Below are 17,141 nucleotides of genomic sequence, written 5' to 3' on the forward strand. Positions count from 1 at the left end.
GTTGTATACGAGGATTTAATGGTGCTGATGAAGACGCGATGAAAGCGTGAAATGTACCGGCATACAATCGATAACCTTGTTGTGGTTTTTACGTTAATAACGCCAAAGGGATTCGTGATGTTTTGCAATTATTGCGAATAAAAAGTCTCGCGGTGCTCGCAAACGACGGCCGTAATTTTTCTTAAATGGTCTTAAATTCGAGATCGCATTATACGTCGACGCGCCGTAATACCACCTACTTCGAGACCACCTCGAGACTTGTTCGAGGAACGGAAATTCGGCCGGAAGGCGCGGCCGATGATTTTTGGCTGATTTAATGAAGCAAGTTCTCATCGACGCGCCACGTGAAAGTAATGGTCCGAGGGAAAGGCGCGACGTTGCGTCGCCGAATTGCGTGCTCCGGAGCATTTACCCGGGACAAGCTCGTCCGCGGGTTTTCGAGATTGACGCATCGTTTGGATAAAAGTGATGGGTAGCCATTAACGGGTCGATTCTATTAAATTATCGACGGTATCTCATAATCCAGACATGCAATGGTCTACATAAGTATGATTAAATTGCCGCTGAAGCGACGCGCGCGAGCGTACTAAAAATAGCGACACGACGGGAATGCTAATATAGCGCTATATTCTGTCCGCATAAAGTGCGAGACAACCGTAACGGTGCAATTACGCATACCGTAACGCAAAGAGAACGATTAACTATCCTTTAAAGATATATTAATTAACCCTAGGGCTTCCTGCTCTCGCGGAGAGACGAGTTTATGCTCGAAACCGCAAGCGGCGCGGCGTATCTCAAAAATGCGAGCGATTTTCTCGTTTATCACACACATCCGAGAGCGATGCGGATATAAATTTGCGAGCGCGATCCAGAAAGCGTGCTTAACGCGCGCACTTGGGCCGCAGCTGCAAGCTGCAACTGCACGCCGCGCTCGCGCCGCGCCGCGGCCGCTGATCACGGCGGCGGATAGCGGCGTCGCCGTCGGCCGCACGCTCCAACGCGAATCGGTCGGCGGATTTATCGCGCCAAATGATACCGTCGAGCAGCTCTCCGTCCGACCCTTATTGCAATTTCTTCGACATGCGTCGTGCTTTTTGCGCTTCGCGAGCGGCCGCGCCGTGCCGCGCCGCATCAAGGACGAAATCGGCTCGCGCGCGATTTATCGCAGTCATTCATCATCCGCGAGCGATGGATAATCGAGGTGTCTCGGAGCACTGTCTCCGATATACGCGGAAAATGCATCTGTAATATGTAAATTTAAATTCCATCACTGATAGGAAAGCATGTTGAATATTAGCATGTAAAAATTCTCATGCATTTCACATGCACAATGATGGAAGTGGTAAAATGGACAGATAGAGACGTAACAATCTACATTTATAACAAATTGAATAATACAGTTTTTAATAATATATCCTTTCAGATGCAAATATCCAGGCATAGCCAACAGAAAGATAGTTTAGAATATTTTGCATTTTTGAAGGAAGTTTGTGGGGAAGTAGTATAGAAAGGAAATTTAAATCGAACCCGATAGCGTTTATTCAAAGCAACATAAAATATCGTCGTCGTTTAACGTTGCCCCGATTTACAAGTTTAACGAGTTTTGCCTGGAACAAACAATCTTCCGCAAGAGCGCGACATAAATTTCCCGGTGTAGTAATATAAACGTCAAAGCGACCGATTACGAGCTGCGCAAACGCGAAGCGTGGGACGCGATACCAATTAATTAATACTATAATAGTCTCGCGATTGTATAGATCTATCTAGAGACGATATCGACGCGATATCGACGTCGCAGTGCGCGTCGTAAAATCGTCCGAGTGTACAAACTTATAAACCTTATCTCTACAAAAGACCATCTTCGCGGAAACAATATCGATTATCTTTGGCAAATCGGTGAGCCATACTCTAATGATGTCACTTCATCAGTGCCAGCTCAAATATTTAATACAATTATAGTAATGATAGAAAAAGTATAAACTGTTATATTTTTATACAAAATTTGTTTCAACAATTAATTTTATTTAATCAATTTAATAAATTTATTTTCTATGCTTTATGCTTTTTATGGTACTCCATCAGTGCAAGCTCAGATATTTAATACAATTATAGTACTGTTAGAAAAAGTAAACTGTTCTGCACAATACATTTCTATATAAAATTTGTTTCCTTCATTATTATTGTCCAGCTAGATTATTGAAAAAGATACTCCGCGGTGACGTTTATACACGCTGTTTATTTAGTTGATGCATTCTGGCGGAGTGGAACGCGATGACACGTGGTTCGCGTGACCATCGGTAGTCGTCAGGACAACTCGACGAGACGATGGCAACCGCCAACTATTTCAATTTCTCACTGCAACGCCGCGCGAACGAATCGCGCACGTGCGAGCACGGAGCGCATTCGCGTACCGATACCAGAGGCTGGATATGGTAATTAGATTCTCGCGCGAGAACGTCATCGCTTTAGCCGGCTCGCACGCTCGCTTTCTCCCTCTTTCCCTGCTGTTCCGAGAGCGCGAATTTATAGTTAATCGCGGCTGTTAACTTATTTTACAAGCCATGATTTAACCGCGGAATTCAGGGGTGGGACAAGCGCGACACGCGCGAGTGCGCATATGGTAGTAGCGAGTACGGGAAATTTAAGGATGCGATCCCGCGTGCTTGACAGGTTTACGACGCCCGGTGGGTTTCCTTCTGCATATTCAAGTGCGGATGTAAATTGAAACTTTCTTGGCGACTTACGCCCTTGGGCTTGTAATGAAAATGGGAGAGATTCTAAGAGGAAGTGGAACACGATGCTATTAGCGCGATGCGGAGTTTTAGTAGTGGTAGATCGACAGCGGTTCTAATAATGCAGTCATTGAATCAAAGTTACGTTACCATTTACATAAAAATAAACAGAAATTCTCTCTTTAAAAATATTTGCAGATAAGTAATTTCTTAAAAATGCATTAATATACTCGTTCAAACGTTTCGAATCTCTAAATTGCAACTTCGTAGCGAACGAAACGACTATCATAATTAACCGAGCGACTGATCTGCATAACAAAGCAGCCGCCCACGTGGATCTTTCAATGCATACAATAGCACTGTGTATTCGTATATAAAAAAAAACCTTTTCATTTCGCATCGCATAACCATTTCACTCTTTCCCGTTCTTCGCTAGTCCTCCATCTTGACGAAGGACAGGTCGCTCATGTACAAGGTACTAAAATTTAGCATCCTTCCTCTGGATGCTATTCATTGGCATAGTAGGCCGTCATTATCTTCAGATGGACGACGAAGGGCGAGAAGGGGGGAGAAGGTGAGCAAGTAGTACTGGATGCGAAAGAAAAAGGGAGAGAGAGGGAGAGATTGGAGAGAAAGAAAAAGACATAGGGATGAATTACTCGTTTGACAGCCTTATAGAGATGCGTGAGCCGATGGGAAGTGGGCACTCTGAGATCCGGTCAGGGGTACACGTTCCGTGACCGATGACAAAAATGCGAGAGACGGAGGCGTGGTAGCCGTAGGGAATCCCACAAAGGGAAGACTCGCGCGAATTTCTATTAACTATGATTAGGACTTTTGATTAGTAATACGTTTTACTCACACAAAATTAATCTATAAACATAAAAATCGATCAAAAGCAATTTTAATTATACATCTAATTCATACAGTAAAATAATTAATGATCTTTATAATAATAATTTTTTTAAATAGAGCCAAACAACTATTTTCCGTTTGTCGTATCTCATTTTTTTTTGCTCGTTTAGTTTTACAGCTTAATTTTAATTATTAATTCACTCGTTGCGATTAGGTTTCTCTTATTATCGTACCAAAAACTTTCTTGTGTATCAAACTGCAATAATGTCAGCCATAGAATCCAAGTTGCACTAAACACGAAACGATTCCTAATGAGGACACGCACCAACTAGTCCTTCGGTGAAGCTATCGATACTTCTTCAACGACTTATTTGAAAGAGAGACTCAACGGCTAACGAGAAAACAACGCGTGTTCCGTTCACCGGGAGCACAGAAACGGCACTGTGCGTTGCAAATGCCATACGATAGCGATCACGACCACCACCACCGTCATTCGCGTTAACCACCACCACCAGCACCACTGTCCTCGTCATCATCATCGGCGGCCAAGCCTGCATCCTACGCAAGAAGTTGGCGATATGGAGTTTCGGGGAGTTGCCTCTCCTCGTCGCAGCACTTGCAGCTCCATATAAACGCATGCACGCACGGCGATCACGTGCGTGCAGATATGCAGACCGCGAATCACGCAGCTTCGTTTTCCTTCGTGATGCACACACGAACTCTGTTCCTTTGAAATTCAGGTACGAGAGGCGCGTGTGTATTCAGGACGTATGCTGACGTATAAGATCGTACGTTCGATTTGAGTAACGTACTTTCTGAAGCACCTTTGTGTAAGTGGGCCACAAGTACTTTCTCGTATACTTGTTCGAATGACGGCTCTTTAAGAACGTCATATTTTATAATTAATAATAATAAATCATAAGATCGCTGAATATGGAATCGGATTGTTGCGCGCGTATAAATATAATGAACGCGTGGCTGTATCAAACGACGCGGTCTCATTGATGGCTTTCATTTTGCACGCATATACTTATACCTACTCGGACGGAAAACAATCGACAAGAACGTGAGGCTCGTTTGATTCATGCATTTCCACTCATATGCATATACTCCGCCGCTCCGTTACCCATCGGTAACGTACTATGGTGCACGTGTTTCCTCGTATTACGTGGAGATTGCACGTGTGCACGTGTGCGCGTCTCGTTCCATGGTATGAGAGTATCGTCGTGTTTCTCGCGGAGACCCCTCTACTCATTCGAACGCGGCCTCCAGTCGCCGATCCTTCTACGGCAACTCTCGGCCCACCGCGCAAGCCGACCGGCTACGTCGTCTTCGTCGTCGTCGTCTTTCTCAGCGCGGCTGTGATCGCACACGTCGATCCCGCGCGCGCATACGCGCACGCACACCGCCGTTATTTGGCGCGCACGAGAAAACGGTTCCCGCACTCGGATCGAGACCAAATTGACGAGCGTCTGCGATGATTCGTACCGTGCCGCTACGATACCGAAATTAAAGGCCGCGGCTCGGGAAAGGCGGGCCGCGATGCGAACCGTGGCCGCTCAAATGGCTCGCTCGGAAGATCATTAAGACGTACGTACGTCAGGTGTGTTTGGTGAATCCGTCCGTTTCGACGAGTTTCCAGAACACGTTCCTCGATTAGCCTAAATCCCTATCTTCCAGCACATTTCACATTAGTATGATAATACACCTATATTGGCTGAAACAGTCGAGAGCGTTTTTTCTCGGCCTTTTTCTTACTTCCCTCTTCGCATGGTTCTTTCTCACGGCTTTCATTTGGGCGCCTCGCCGTTATGTTACGATGCCGTAGGTAGTCGCGAATGAATAGCCGGTAATTAATAATTCATCGTCCGGCGTTGCGCGCCGAAACGTATACGCACGCGTACGTAAGTAAGAACGAGTCGCAAGTACTACCACCCCTTTGCTACCGCGCGCGCGGCACGCGAGTCGTGTAATGCGTTTCTTCTTTCAAAAGGACGCACGTACCGCGATGTCGCACATTCACGATCGTCGCATGTGTACCAGGTGCTCGTGACGAATGCTAATGCACTAACGCTTAGCGCGGGACAACGACGCGACGCGCGCCGACAATGAGGCAAAATTATGACGAAGGGTGCAATTATCGTTATAGGGGTAATTGTGATCGCGCGACGATTGCGCGTTAAATCGAAAAGATTGATCGCTTATATATTATGATCACCGCACGTAGTCCCCAGGTATTCGCGCCAGAATTTGCCAAGCATGAACTTACATTTCGCTTATAATCCGTTATCGTTGATAAAATAATAGAGCTTGATTATACGAGACTTTTGCAAGAAATATTATGAGTTTAAATTTCTCTCAAATATTTTTAATAATTAAATTCATCGAGATTATTCGATTAGTTTTATTCCCAGGAAACTCATCCGTCACTAAATTGGGAGACACTTTAACTATATCAGGAAGTTTAGATCGTTATAATACCCGTCAAATATTTTTAATAATTAAATTCATCGAGATATCTGATTAGCCTTATTTCTAGGAAACTCCATATTTGTAATACTAGCAAAACGTTTCATCCGTTACTAAATTAAGAGACACAAAACTATCAAGAAATTTAGGTCATTATAATACTCCTATACTAAAATATTTTTAATAATTAAATTCATCGAGATATTCGATTAGCTTTATTCTTAGAAAATTCCATATTTATGGCACTAGCAAAACGCTTCATCCGTCACTAAATTGGGAGGATACCAAACCACCAGGAAGTTTAGATGGAAGAGCTACTCACAATTAATAGGAGTATTTACAACATCTTAAGCGCCACAGAATACGTCAGCTTATAAGAGATTCATATCGGACGCGGAAGCGTATTCATCACGTAAGATTCGCGTGGCATGAGTTCCCAATCGCACACGCATGTACGTTTCAGGTTGGCATATGAAGCGCGCATCTCGGGGCGCGTGATACGTGATTCTGCTGCTGATTGCCCATCACGATGAACGGGAGCACGCGCAGGCACATTTGCATCGCGCGCGGATATGCCGCGTTAAACAAGAATAGGCTGGCCTCGCTACCCGGTAGCCTAATAATATTAGGCGCCGGGATCATAACGCGTAACGTGGCACGCAATCGCCCGCGATCCGCGCATAAACGCGCGTGGGATGCGTTTAGGAATAATTGGCTCACCTGCGCTGCACCATTATTACGCGTCACTTGCTTATTTAGCCGTTACAGAGTTACCGTATATGGACACTGTTATGTTATCGCGCGGCGTCACCTGCGATACGCGAAGCTTCGACAACCGGTAATTATAACCGCGATCGTTTAGATCGCTTGATATATATGTGTAAAACCGTGTTTGTTTTCTAAAATCATCGGCGTGTCAGCGTTTGCATTAATAACAAGAAATTTATTGATTTTGAAAGTGGTATGCGAGATATTGAGATTGATACGAAGATTGCGAGACAGCCATAGAAGGTCGAATTAATCGAAACTTGTTGACATTTCACCTCCCATATTGACGCTCGATATTCTAAGCGTCTGAAATGATATTGATACTTTCGTAAATTACTCCATAATTTACTTCGTAATTTTCAGAAGAAAAAAGTACCTTTAAGATTGGCAAGTCTGGGATACTCTGTATTACGTTAGCTCTTATTTACTTATTCTCAGGCAAGTAATTTACGATTAGGTATCTGTAAAAGATCCGGATATACGGCGGGTGAACCACTAGCGGATCGCAACCACCGATTTACTGCCTCGCGCTCGTCCGAGCGTAACGCGGCTATTTCTACTGTCGAGTAACGAAGATAGAGCGAAAAGTTGGTCGGCCACCGTCGGCAAACGACGATGTATTCCTAGGCAGCCAATCTGGGACAAGGACGCGCGCACGATTTGTGCGTAAGACGACATGACGCATTATGCGTCCGTCTCGGTAACATCACGCGAATATGAAACGACGCCATTTACTCGGGTATCTCTTTATCAACGATCAAAAGATGCCAGGAATGATCAATTAAATCGATAGTGCAGCGCTGCCAGCCAGGAAAGTCGTATAAATTTAAAGCACGTGGTTCTTGAACGTGTAACGTTATACTCAATTTACATCATTCTGTGATATTAATCTTCTCGTGACATATCAATCACTACCTTCCCGTCAACAATTTAATTATTTCAAATCATTTTATTATATACAATATATACATTTTGTAAAAGTATAAGAATCAGATTTTAAGATCGTAAAAATGTTAACCCTTTTCTCCGAAGAGCATGACGTAGGCACTTTAAATTTGGAAATAACGGTTGTTCAGATAGATGACTGTTTCAATGCAGCAATGCAGCACAAGCAATACCGGACATTTTGGTATTGACATTTAGCCGAGGCAAAAAACGATTTCTCTTCCTACAATGGACATCGAAGTGGTAAAATAAAATTGCTGGAGGCGGCCCTGCGCGGAGGAAGCTGCACAGGGATTGGAGTAAACAATGGTGACGTAACAGCGGGAAGACGTACGACCGAACGACAAGACAATGGGCTCTTGTCTCTGTTTTCTGTCCTCACTGCTCCACCTCTATCTCTTTCTCCTGTTCCTATTAAGCGGCGATTTTCTCTTCTTGTTTTACCGCACAATTTCTTCGACAGCGGCCAAACAAAAGATCGGAGGTTGACGGCCACGAACGGGATTTTGGAGGATCGACAAAACGCTAGTTTTACTTCCTTGAGAGATATAAAAGTTACAATCTAATACGGCTATCAGGCGCTAAAAGCTCGTCGCGTGTCAAGTGGTTCGCGCGTGCGAAAACCAGACGTCTATTTGCTAGTGTCCGTTACTACTTAACATTTCTCTCATACTTCATTACCTCATTTCTGCGGTAAATTTTTATTTTTTAAATTTTGCCATAAATATTTTTGTTACTTCAGTATTTTTTTCACAAGTTTTTCCGCATAATAATATAAAAAATAATATAATATAAAATAAAAGTAATTTTTATACAATAAGAGTCTCCATATCAATGAATATTCAATAACTGGACAGAAGAGTTACGTTGAGAGGAAAGTAAAGAAAGAAGTAATGGGATATTGATATTAATGTTTCTCTTTTTTGTTTACAGAGAAATTATATTTTGCATGAACGGAAATCACACGTATATCTACGGCGGCTGCCAACTATGGGGTGTTTTCTCAGATCAAGCTCAATCTACACTTTCCAAGAACCAACTTTCTCGTAGCACGGGTCCGAAGGCGATTCTCGGAGCGAGAGTAGCCCGGTCAAGCCGGTTCGCCAATTTTGGATCAAAAGACTCTATCCTGCGTGAAGTGTCGCCTTAACGGTAGACCGTAAAATTAAGGTCAATCTCCAGTCGCGAGTATCACGAAACGTTGAACGAATACTTGTTACGAAATCGTTATAAAAACGTTACAAAATCGCAATAGAAAACAGCCAGAAGAAATATCTCGAGAGATGTATCATGCGGCAAATTACACGATTACGACATTAAATATATATAATTTAACTTAAAATTCTAAATCATATAATAACAGATTAAGAAAGTGCTATTTGAAATATAAAAATACTCAAATTTGCGCGCTTTTCAGTTTGCTTCAACGTTGCAGTAAATAAATTTAGGTTTAATCATTTAAATCACCATGTTAATAGAAAGAAAACAAAATTAGCTTACTCGAAACGCTCGCCACTTTCGCCAGTCTGCTCACGATTCTGCAGCCGTTGTCGCAATAGCATAATTATGCGTATAATCACCAATAAAATCTCGTGTTTATCGATGTAAATGATAGGAATACCAAATTGTGCAGGTAGAGTGTACACTATCGATCACGGGTGAAACAAGAATCGAACTGAGACTCTCTGGCACGGTTACGTATAGAAGCGCGCGAAAACTGTTAAGCTCTATCCCCATCCATGGCGTCTCGACGCCAAGAATAAACCCGCGCGGACTCCCCACCACCATGAAAATCTCCTATATCGTTCCGCTTTCCATCCCTTTCCACGCGATGCAGCGCTTCCACGACTTTTGTTACATCCTGGTCTAACGCGATGAATTTGATGCAATCGGACCGACCCTAATAAAATACATTTATTCAATTTATTGTCATCCTCTCCGTTTATTTTTCGATTATTCTTTTTGTATCTATATTTATATATTTATCCCGTATCAATATTTATGTATTATATAAATATTTATATCAAATATCCATTTTTTAAATTAGAAAATTGTTTTCCGTTTTCAGCATGAATATAAACCTTTTCTCGAATGTATCGATTATTTTTTCAATTTAAATAGGCTCGTCTTTAATTTTATTTTTTCCCCTATACTTCACAGTTTCTTAAACAGGTCAACTCAAGGGATCGAACATACAGACTAGATTCGCACGCAATTCGCCCGAAAACATGGAAGATTCATTACATTTCCGCCTCGCTTCGCGCGTCACTCGATCAAAAGAGTTGAAAAACTTTTTTCGCGCTGATTCATATAACTCAGCGGGTCGTTAAAGCAGATCGTTCATGCGAGGATAGCGCCGTAGGAAACTTATACTCTAGTCGCGTGGGTGCAACGTGTGGGCATCGCGACGCTTCCGTCAGGCGGAAGCCCGTACGAACTTCTCGTCTCGATCAGAGTTCGTTACACTCGTCGATTCGCCGAACGGGAAGAGACTCTCTTCGTGCCAGTAAATGTTTGTCTCGCGACGTGAAAATACGTCGCCTCTTAACTCTTTGCTTTCACCCGGCAGCGAGGAAAATCGCAATCGCGCGGACTCGCGCATTAAATCATTAGACAAAAGTAGCGGCGCAAATCGAAGGCTCGAATGCCAATTGATGCGGGCGCGGGCGCGCCCGCCGGCGACAAATCGCTTCGATACTTGACGGCCACGAGTGGGACTGGAACGATTTAAGTGTGATTTAGAACGTCTGAACTCTCAATACGGGGACAATTAAGGGGAACGGCTTGGGAAATCGCGTGTGTTGCCTGTCGAGATAGTTCAGAAGTCACGAGTACAATCGTGCTTTCTTTACAGCTTGTATGATTGTTTATCGACGCAGAAATAAAATTTTCAGTTAAAAAGTTTTATGGCATAATTTGTATGTACATTTTGCTGTATACTCGTATTTAATCCTAGCTCGCCACATACCAGTCCAACCAAACGTTTTTCGGTTTTCCAGTTTTCACATAATAACATAATTTTCTAATATCCTTATAATAAGTTCAGTTTAAACTCAAATCATCGAGAAATCAATTTTCTCGACCTGATATTATCATAAACATCTTATTCAGACTCTGTATTTCCAGCGTTACAAGGTTAAAAATATTAATTTAGAATGAAAATGACAATGCGACAAAGTCGAGTGGTCTCACGAACTGGAGTGGTGAATTAAGGACTCGAAAATAAATGTGGCTAGCTATAGTTAAAGCAATCTTAATTTTTAATTATAAATATCCAAATATATATCGTCAATCCACGAACAATCGGAACGGGGAGAAATTAAGTGCGCCGAGTAGAGTAATCCAGGCGCCGAATTATGTGGAAGGATCTCAATAATCGATCGCTTCTGACAACGACAGGATACACGGATCTCTTTCGCTCGCGGAAACGCCTGGCTAGCGAGAGGTGGAATTGATTCCAGTTTGGTCACACCCTTCAGTCGGCAAATAGGTGGAAGAGGGAGGGGGTGGGTATCCGGCAGATGGGTCGCCGACGGTATTGCGGTTAAACTACCGGCATTCAATCGGCTCGACCTATCCATTGATCTATTCGTCTCGATCCCTTCGGCCGCAGGGTGACGCCGCGCTCACGCGGGCACCCTCCATTTTTCTTTCCGGTCTCGTCCACCGTCACTCCTCGTCCCGCCAACAAACGGCGCCGATTTAGCATTGCGCGCAATTTGGGTCACAGCTTTATTGGAACCCACCGGCCGATCGCTAACGAAACGAATTGACTCCGGGAGCATTGGTCGTCCCGTGTTGCCGGCGCGTGCTTTTGGAGGAATCATGGCGATGACGCAATCGTCTCGATTAAAGCAGTATACCGAGCAGAACAAATCGCTATATTAGATCCTATTACTCCCTGCTAAGCATGGATAAAGTCGTGTAACGAATGCGAATCTTTTTTTTTTGTAAGGAGATTTCATTAATTTGAATATTGCATTCAGTGGTTGCGTTATTAATTTAATTATTAAAATTAAATAAAAGGATTTAAAAAGAAATTGAAAAAAATATTGTTACAATTCTCTTGCGATCTTAATTAAATTTAGAAAATTAATTTAAAAAGTTTTCCATTTTTCAACGTAAGGTTTTAACGATTATTTTTAATCTTCATATAATTTTTTTAAATTGTCACGTATGCTTTTCCATGATATTCTCAATTGAATTTAGAAAATACATTTTATATCACGGGTATTTATCATGACAGCCACTTTATTTATCTCATCAAAAAGTCAGACTGGAACACCGGAGAAAAGTGAAGATGTAAATAGGCAGCGACGGGGTAGAAACGCTATACTCGGAAGCAGCTAACACGATGAACCTTGCCCATCCATCGGGTCGACCTTTGATCTATTTCCAGCCGTGGAAATCGCCCCCGTCGCGATAAACCGCCATTTTCCTTCCACTTGGCAGAACATATTTCCGGCGGTGTTAGTCAGCCGTTCTAAATGCACTATACTGACTGCTGCTCTTTCGTCTAGCACGCTAGGCTCCCTCCCTTCCGCGCGGTGAACACTAGCCAAGTTATATTTCTGACTAGCTCTCGCTGTCAGATCGAGGTTAATTGGGTGCCATTACGACGAAAATTAGTGGGTACTACTCAACAACGATGAGTTCCCCTGATGTGGACCGCGGGTCGCGGCTTTCACGATATCGATAAATTAATCGGCAAGCTCGTACCGTCAAATTTACGACGCGAGAAACCGACTCTAGCGTTTCCACTTTCAAGAATCATATTGTGAACAAGAAATATTTAATAAGAATTTGTTCCTATTGCAACGTCGTGTTGTACATTTGAATATCCGTCGCGTTATGTATTTTATGTGAGCGATTTAGAAACGTTAACGATGTTATTATACATTTACGTGTCTCGTTTATCATATTGTATCGTCTATTGCCAAATATTAGCAAATTTTATTAGCACAATAGTAGAATTCAGACTTTATATCTCTATTATAAAAATTCTATATCTCATCCAATCCACGTTCAATTTTGAGACGTGAAAATTAAATAATAGTTCGTTATAATATAATTTACTTTAACTAGCTTGTATGACAGTTGTTCAAATACCAATAATCAAGACAAGTTAATTAATACTTAACTATAACAAATCTTAAAAAAAATTTTTTGATAAATTATATTGTATGTGTTCTAAAATGAGTCATAACTTTTCCATGTCACTGTCACCTTCGAATAACCACGTCAAGAATATGAAGAAATTCACACTCACCATCGTCGCTGATCTCGAGATTCGTGTAGCTATCCCAATGCAGGATGGGATCGTGATGCGCCGATGCATGCGGCACGGCGGGTGTCGGCGCTGGGACTGGGCCGTCCTGACGTTTCGCGTCGGTGGCGAAATAGAGTGTCACCACGCTGTCGGGCGGGCATCGAGGATCATCGCAGGCGACGTCGAGTTCCGATCGCGGGAAGGAGACGACGTTCTCCGTAATTACGCACGTGTGGAACTGAGAGAACAATGGTCGATGTGAGAATATGCGCGACGTAATCACTGATTGGCAGAGACGATTAATCTTGCTTAAAGTCATGCAGTATGCTACTACTAAGTATTCTCGTGTTTGTAGTCTTCCTACGATTTTGCAATTGATTTATTCTTGCTGAAGATTTGAACTTTAAGAACAAAATTTTTCAAAAAGCGTGATTTCTGATATGTAGATATATATATAAATTACTGATGTAAAATAGAGAGATCAATTATAAGAGATTGCATCAAGTATGCAAATCCCAACGCTACTCTCGGTTTGCGTAACATGTACATTATAACATCAATCAATTTAAACAAGTGCGATATTTTTCTGCACAAGTCTCGTCACGCTAACAAAATAAAACTTTATGTAACATATCGAGATCGATGTATTTTCACCCAGAGTTCTCATATATATTGTTTTTTTCCATATTCAGGAAAAAGCGTATCTAGTTATTAACGTTAATCGTTTTCAAAGGATGTTATTTGCCTAACAGGCATAAAACTAACGCGCAAATGTTGATTGTCTTTTTTCACGAACACACGTAGATCTACTTCGCTGTCCTTGTAACTATTGACGATTAGCTTTGCATAAACTATCATTTATGCCTCTGATTTTACGTCGTGTCACTTGCATGCTATAACACATTCATAAATACATCATGCATGACGGATATAGTTAGATCGACATTACTCGATTTACATTACAATGTTGTATAATTTTATAAAAATATGCGAAATCAAACATTACGAAATTACATTGTAATAAAACTAACAATAAATAATGAAAATTTTGTAATGTTAATTTTCAACATAAATATAAATATATAACAAAAATATATTATTATATGTTTGAAATATAGATCTATTGTGTACACTGCTTTCTTACCTGGAGGGAAAACATAACTTCTCTCGTCTGCTTCGAGTATACCCTATGATAGCACTTGACCAATATGTCACCCCTCAGTCGTAGTCCGCCGAGATTAACTGTAAATTCGCGTGCATTCGTCACCGAATATAGATCCGAAGTGTAAACCGGTGTAAGTCCTTCGTATACTTTAAGAAAGGCTCGACAGCCCGTCGGCTCGAAGAGCGGCACTCCGAGGACTGTCAGGTGGGTCAGGTACAATGGCGACTGGCTGATCCTCAGAGAGCCTGACAGCAGTCCGCTGAAGTACTCGATGTACCTGGAAAATCCAGGAGATCATTATTATATTTAACATCTAAAAGTAAGTGTGCCATTACATTTTCAATCTCAAATCCAATTCCCGATCTTCAATCGGATGATTTAAAGGACTAAAGATGAATATCATAAATAATGAACGATAAATCGATGAGGTCTGCCGAAGGTGTGAGAGGCGATCTTCCTGGTACGACCAACATTGCGAGGCGAAAGAAAACGAAGAGGCAAATTTCTCTCAAGCCGCAAATGCGCGCATGCATGAGAAACATGATGAATGGGATTGATGGTTCGGCCAATGGAAGCCTTGACTCGTGACACGAAGAGGTGTGCATGTCGGACGAGCATGCAGATAGGAGTACGTGCCACTAACGTTCGACATCATTCGTCGTAAGAGATCTCTCAGAGGCTAGTAATGGTTTCATACGCTCGCGAAAGCGCAGCCACGCTAACGACATGCTAATGCTCGCGGCTCGCGGAATTAATGGAGGAACTCCGGTAGGCAGAACCGGAGGAGCGTGAGGACCACGAAAGGGAGGCGATATGACAAGCAAGAAGAAGGAGAAAAAGAAGAAGAAGAAGAAGAAGAAGGAGGAGAAGAAGAAGAAGAAGAAGAAGCGGCAAGGAAGTCGCCACGCACGCGGGCGCACCTCGGTCGCGGCTCATTACGATCATTATGAATGCGTACAACGACGCGGATGACAAGGACGATGATAAGGACGACGATGACGGTAATGATACGGCGGTCGTGATTGCGGCGGGGTCGATGGCGCGTAATACGCGCGATAAACTGCCGGATGGGTTGCGTTTGTTTAAAAGGAACCGGTTAATCGAATCGCGAACATAAATCACAAAAGGAATGGAAACGTATGTGAAAAAATAAGAATAAAAAAAGCAATAAGTAGATCGTTGAGATCGAAAAATGAGAAAAAGTTTAATATAATATATTTAATTGCATAATTATCCGAATAATTATTCGTGTGGTCCATTCGGAAAAGATTTATTCGTAATAAAGATCCAATAATTAGTTCAAATACTTCAGCGTTATTAGTTATATAAGCATTATAAAAACAAACATTTTTATTCCAATAATTAGCTGGGGAAACTTATTACACAAAATTTTCAATAATTCGACATCATTATTAATACGTGTAACCAGTTTTATTTAGGTAATTGATTCTAGAACCGATTATTGATTGTTCGCGCGATAAATGATAATTTAATATCATTATATACATATACATAATTATTCGAATAACCATATATATTTTTAAATCATATGCACGATAAATAAGATTATCTTTAGTTTATCGATGCATTCTAATTCTTCTTATGTAAGCGAGAAAAACTTTTTTCTCAAATCAGGTTGCATTTAAGTTGGAAAATATTACGATGGCTATAAGTGCGAACGAGATTAAAAGGGACAGCTGCGTGCAAGCCCGGCCGCGTTTCATTACGGTCATTATGAATGCATACGACGACATGGCGATGAAGTAAACGATAAGACTGCCGATGATGATGATGATGATGATGAGAGCTCGCTATCTTTAGATCAATGGTTCGTAGTACGCGCGATAGAACCGGCTGACAGAAACATCTTTTCAACAACAAGAACGTTAAGTGTGCAACATGGCCGATCATTTTATTTCGTTATTGCCATCTCGCCTCGCGATCCTTTCCTCGCTAGTAAATGTTGTAATCATGGTGTGAACGAAGCGATTATGGAGTCGCAATTTTAAAAGTCGTCGATGCTATTCCGAAGTTCTGAGGAATCCCGAACGAATATCCGGAATACATTATGGAGGAATGATCGGATAAGTATCAACATGATTAATGGCGGCGGAGGAACACGAAGGATGGCAGAAAACGAGCAAGGATGATTGAAGATGATGACGACTAGATAATGAGGACTCGACATTTCAGGTCGATGGTGCGTAGAATGGATAACAAATAGGATAGCGAGGATGGCTACTCAAGGACGTAAGGTGTCCTTCTTAATGGGATCGCCATAGTAATAAACGCGGACTAGTTATACGCTCCTTTTTCCTGGTACGATATAAATTTAAAGAAATTGTACGGCTTCCGCAATAAACGTCAAATGCGTCGTTGAAACGTAAAAACAGCTACCTTTACATTTAAATTCAGTTAAGCACGCGTTTCTTACATAATCCGTTTTATTTAATTCAAAATTAATAAGCTTTCGGCTCTTGAAAAGAAAAAAATGAGTGCAAAAAAATCCAAAGAATTTATATTAGTGAATTATTGCATTATTATAAATATTATTGTCTCAATTTCTAAATTTTAAATCGTAAAATATTATTAAAAAAGCACTCTTTTCAATATTCACGCTCTAATATTAGGCAGTAGTAGTACAATAAGATAAGAAATTACTTTAACTTGTGAAATGTCAGATACAATCAATCAATCAAATATGAAATATCGTAAAACGGATTTATGAAGTAGGATTTTTCGGCATCATCAAGTGCTTATCATTAAAAGCGTCAACGAATTAAAATTAAAATAAAATGCAAGAACGAGATTATATTAAACACGCAACGATTAAGACAGGAATTAAGAAGTAATAAACTTTTAAACATCTTGGGATATACGCACACGCTCGTAAATGATTTTATGACGCTGTCTGAATTATTTGCGAGTGCAAATACGA

At 41.5% G+C, this 17,141-nt stretch overlaps 1 protein-coding gene across 12 annotated transcripts in view; it reads right to left on the minus strand.

The window, feature by feature from the left end:
- The window catches only part of LOC112451609 (tensin-1), a 170,737-nt gene that overhangs the window by 18,454 nt on the left and 135,142 nt on the right, over window positions 1–17,141 (minus strand). For all 12 annotated transcript variants that reach the window (XM_025011326.1, XM_025011337.1, XM_025011331.1 and 9 more), the window contains 2 exons: window positions 14,183–14,480; window positions 13,039–13,276 (listed from right to left, as the gene is read on the minus strand). In XM_025011326.1, the coding sequence (XP_024867094.1) occupies window positions 13,039–13,276; window positions 14,183–14,480 (536 nt within the window). The remainder of the gene's footprint in view (window positions 1–13,038; window positions 13,277–14,182; window positions 14,481–17,141) is intronic.

Source organism: Temnothorax curvispinosus, unplaced genomic scaffold (assembly GCF_003070985.1).
Source record: "Temnothorax curvispinosus isolate PA1 unplaced genomic scaffold, ASM307098v1 QBEX01002414.1, whole genome shotgun sequence".
Taxonomy (NCBI): Eukaryota; Metazoa; Arthropoda; class Insecta; order Hymenoptera; family Formicidae; genus Temnothorax; species Temnothorax curvispinosus.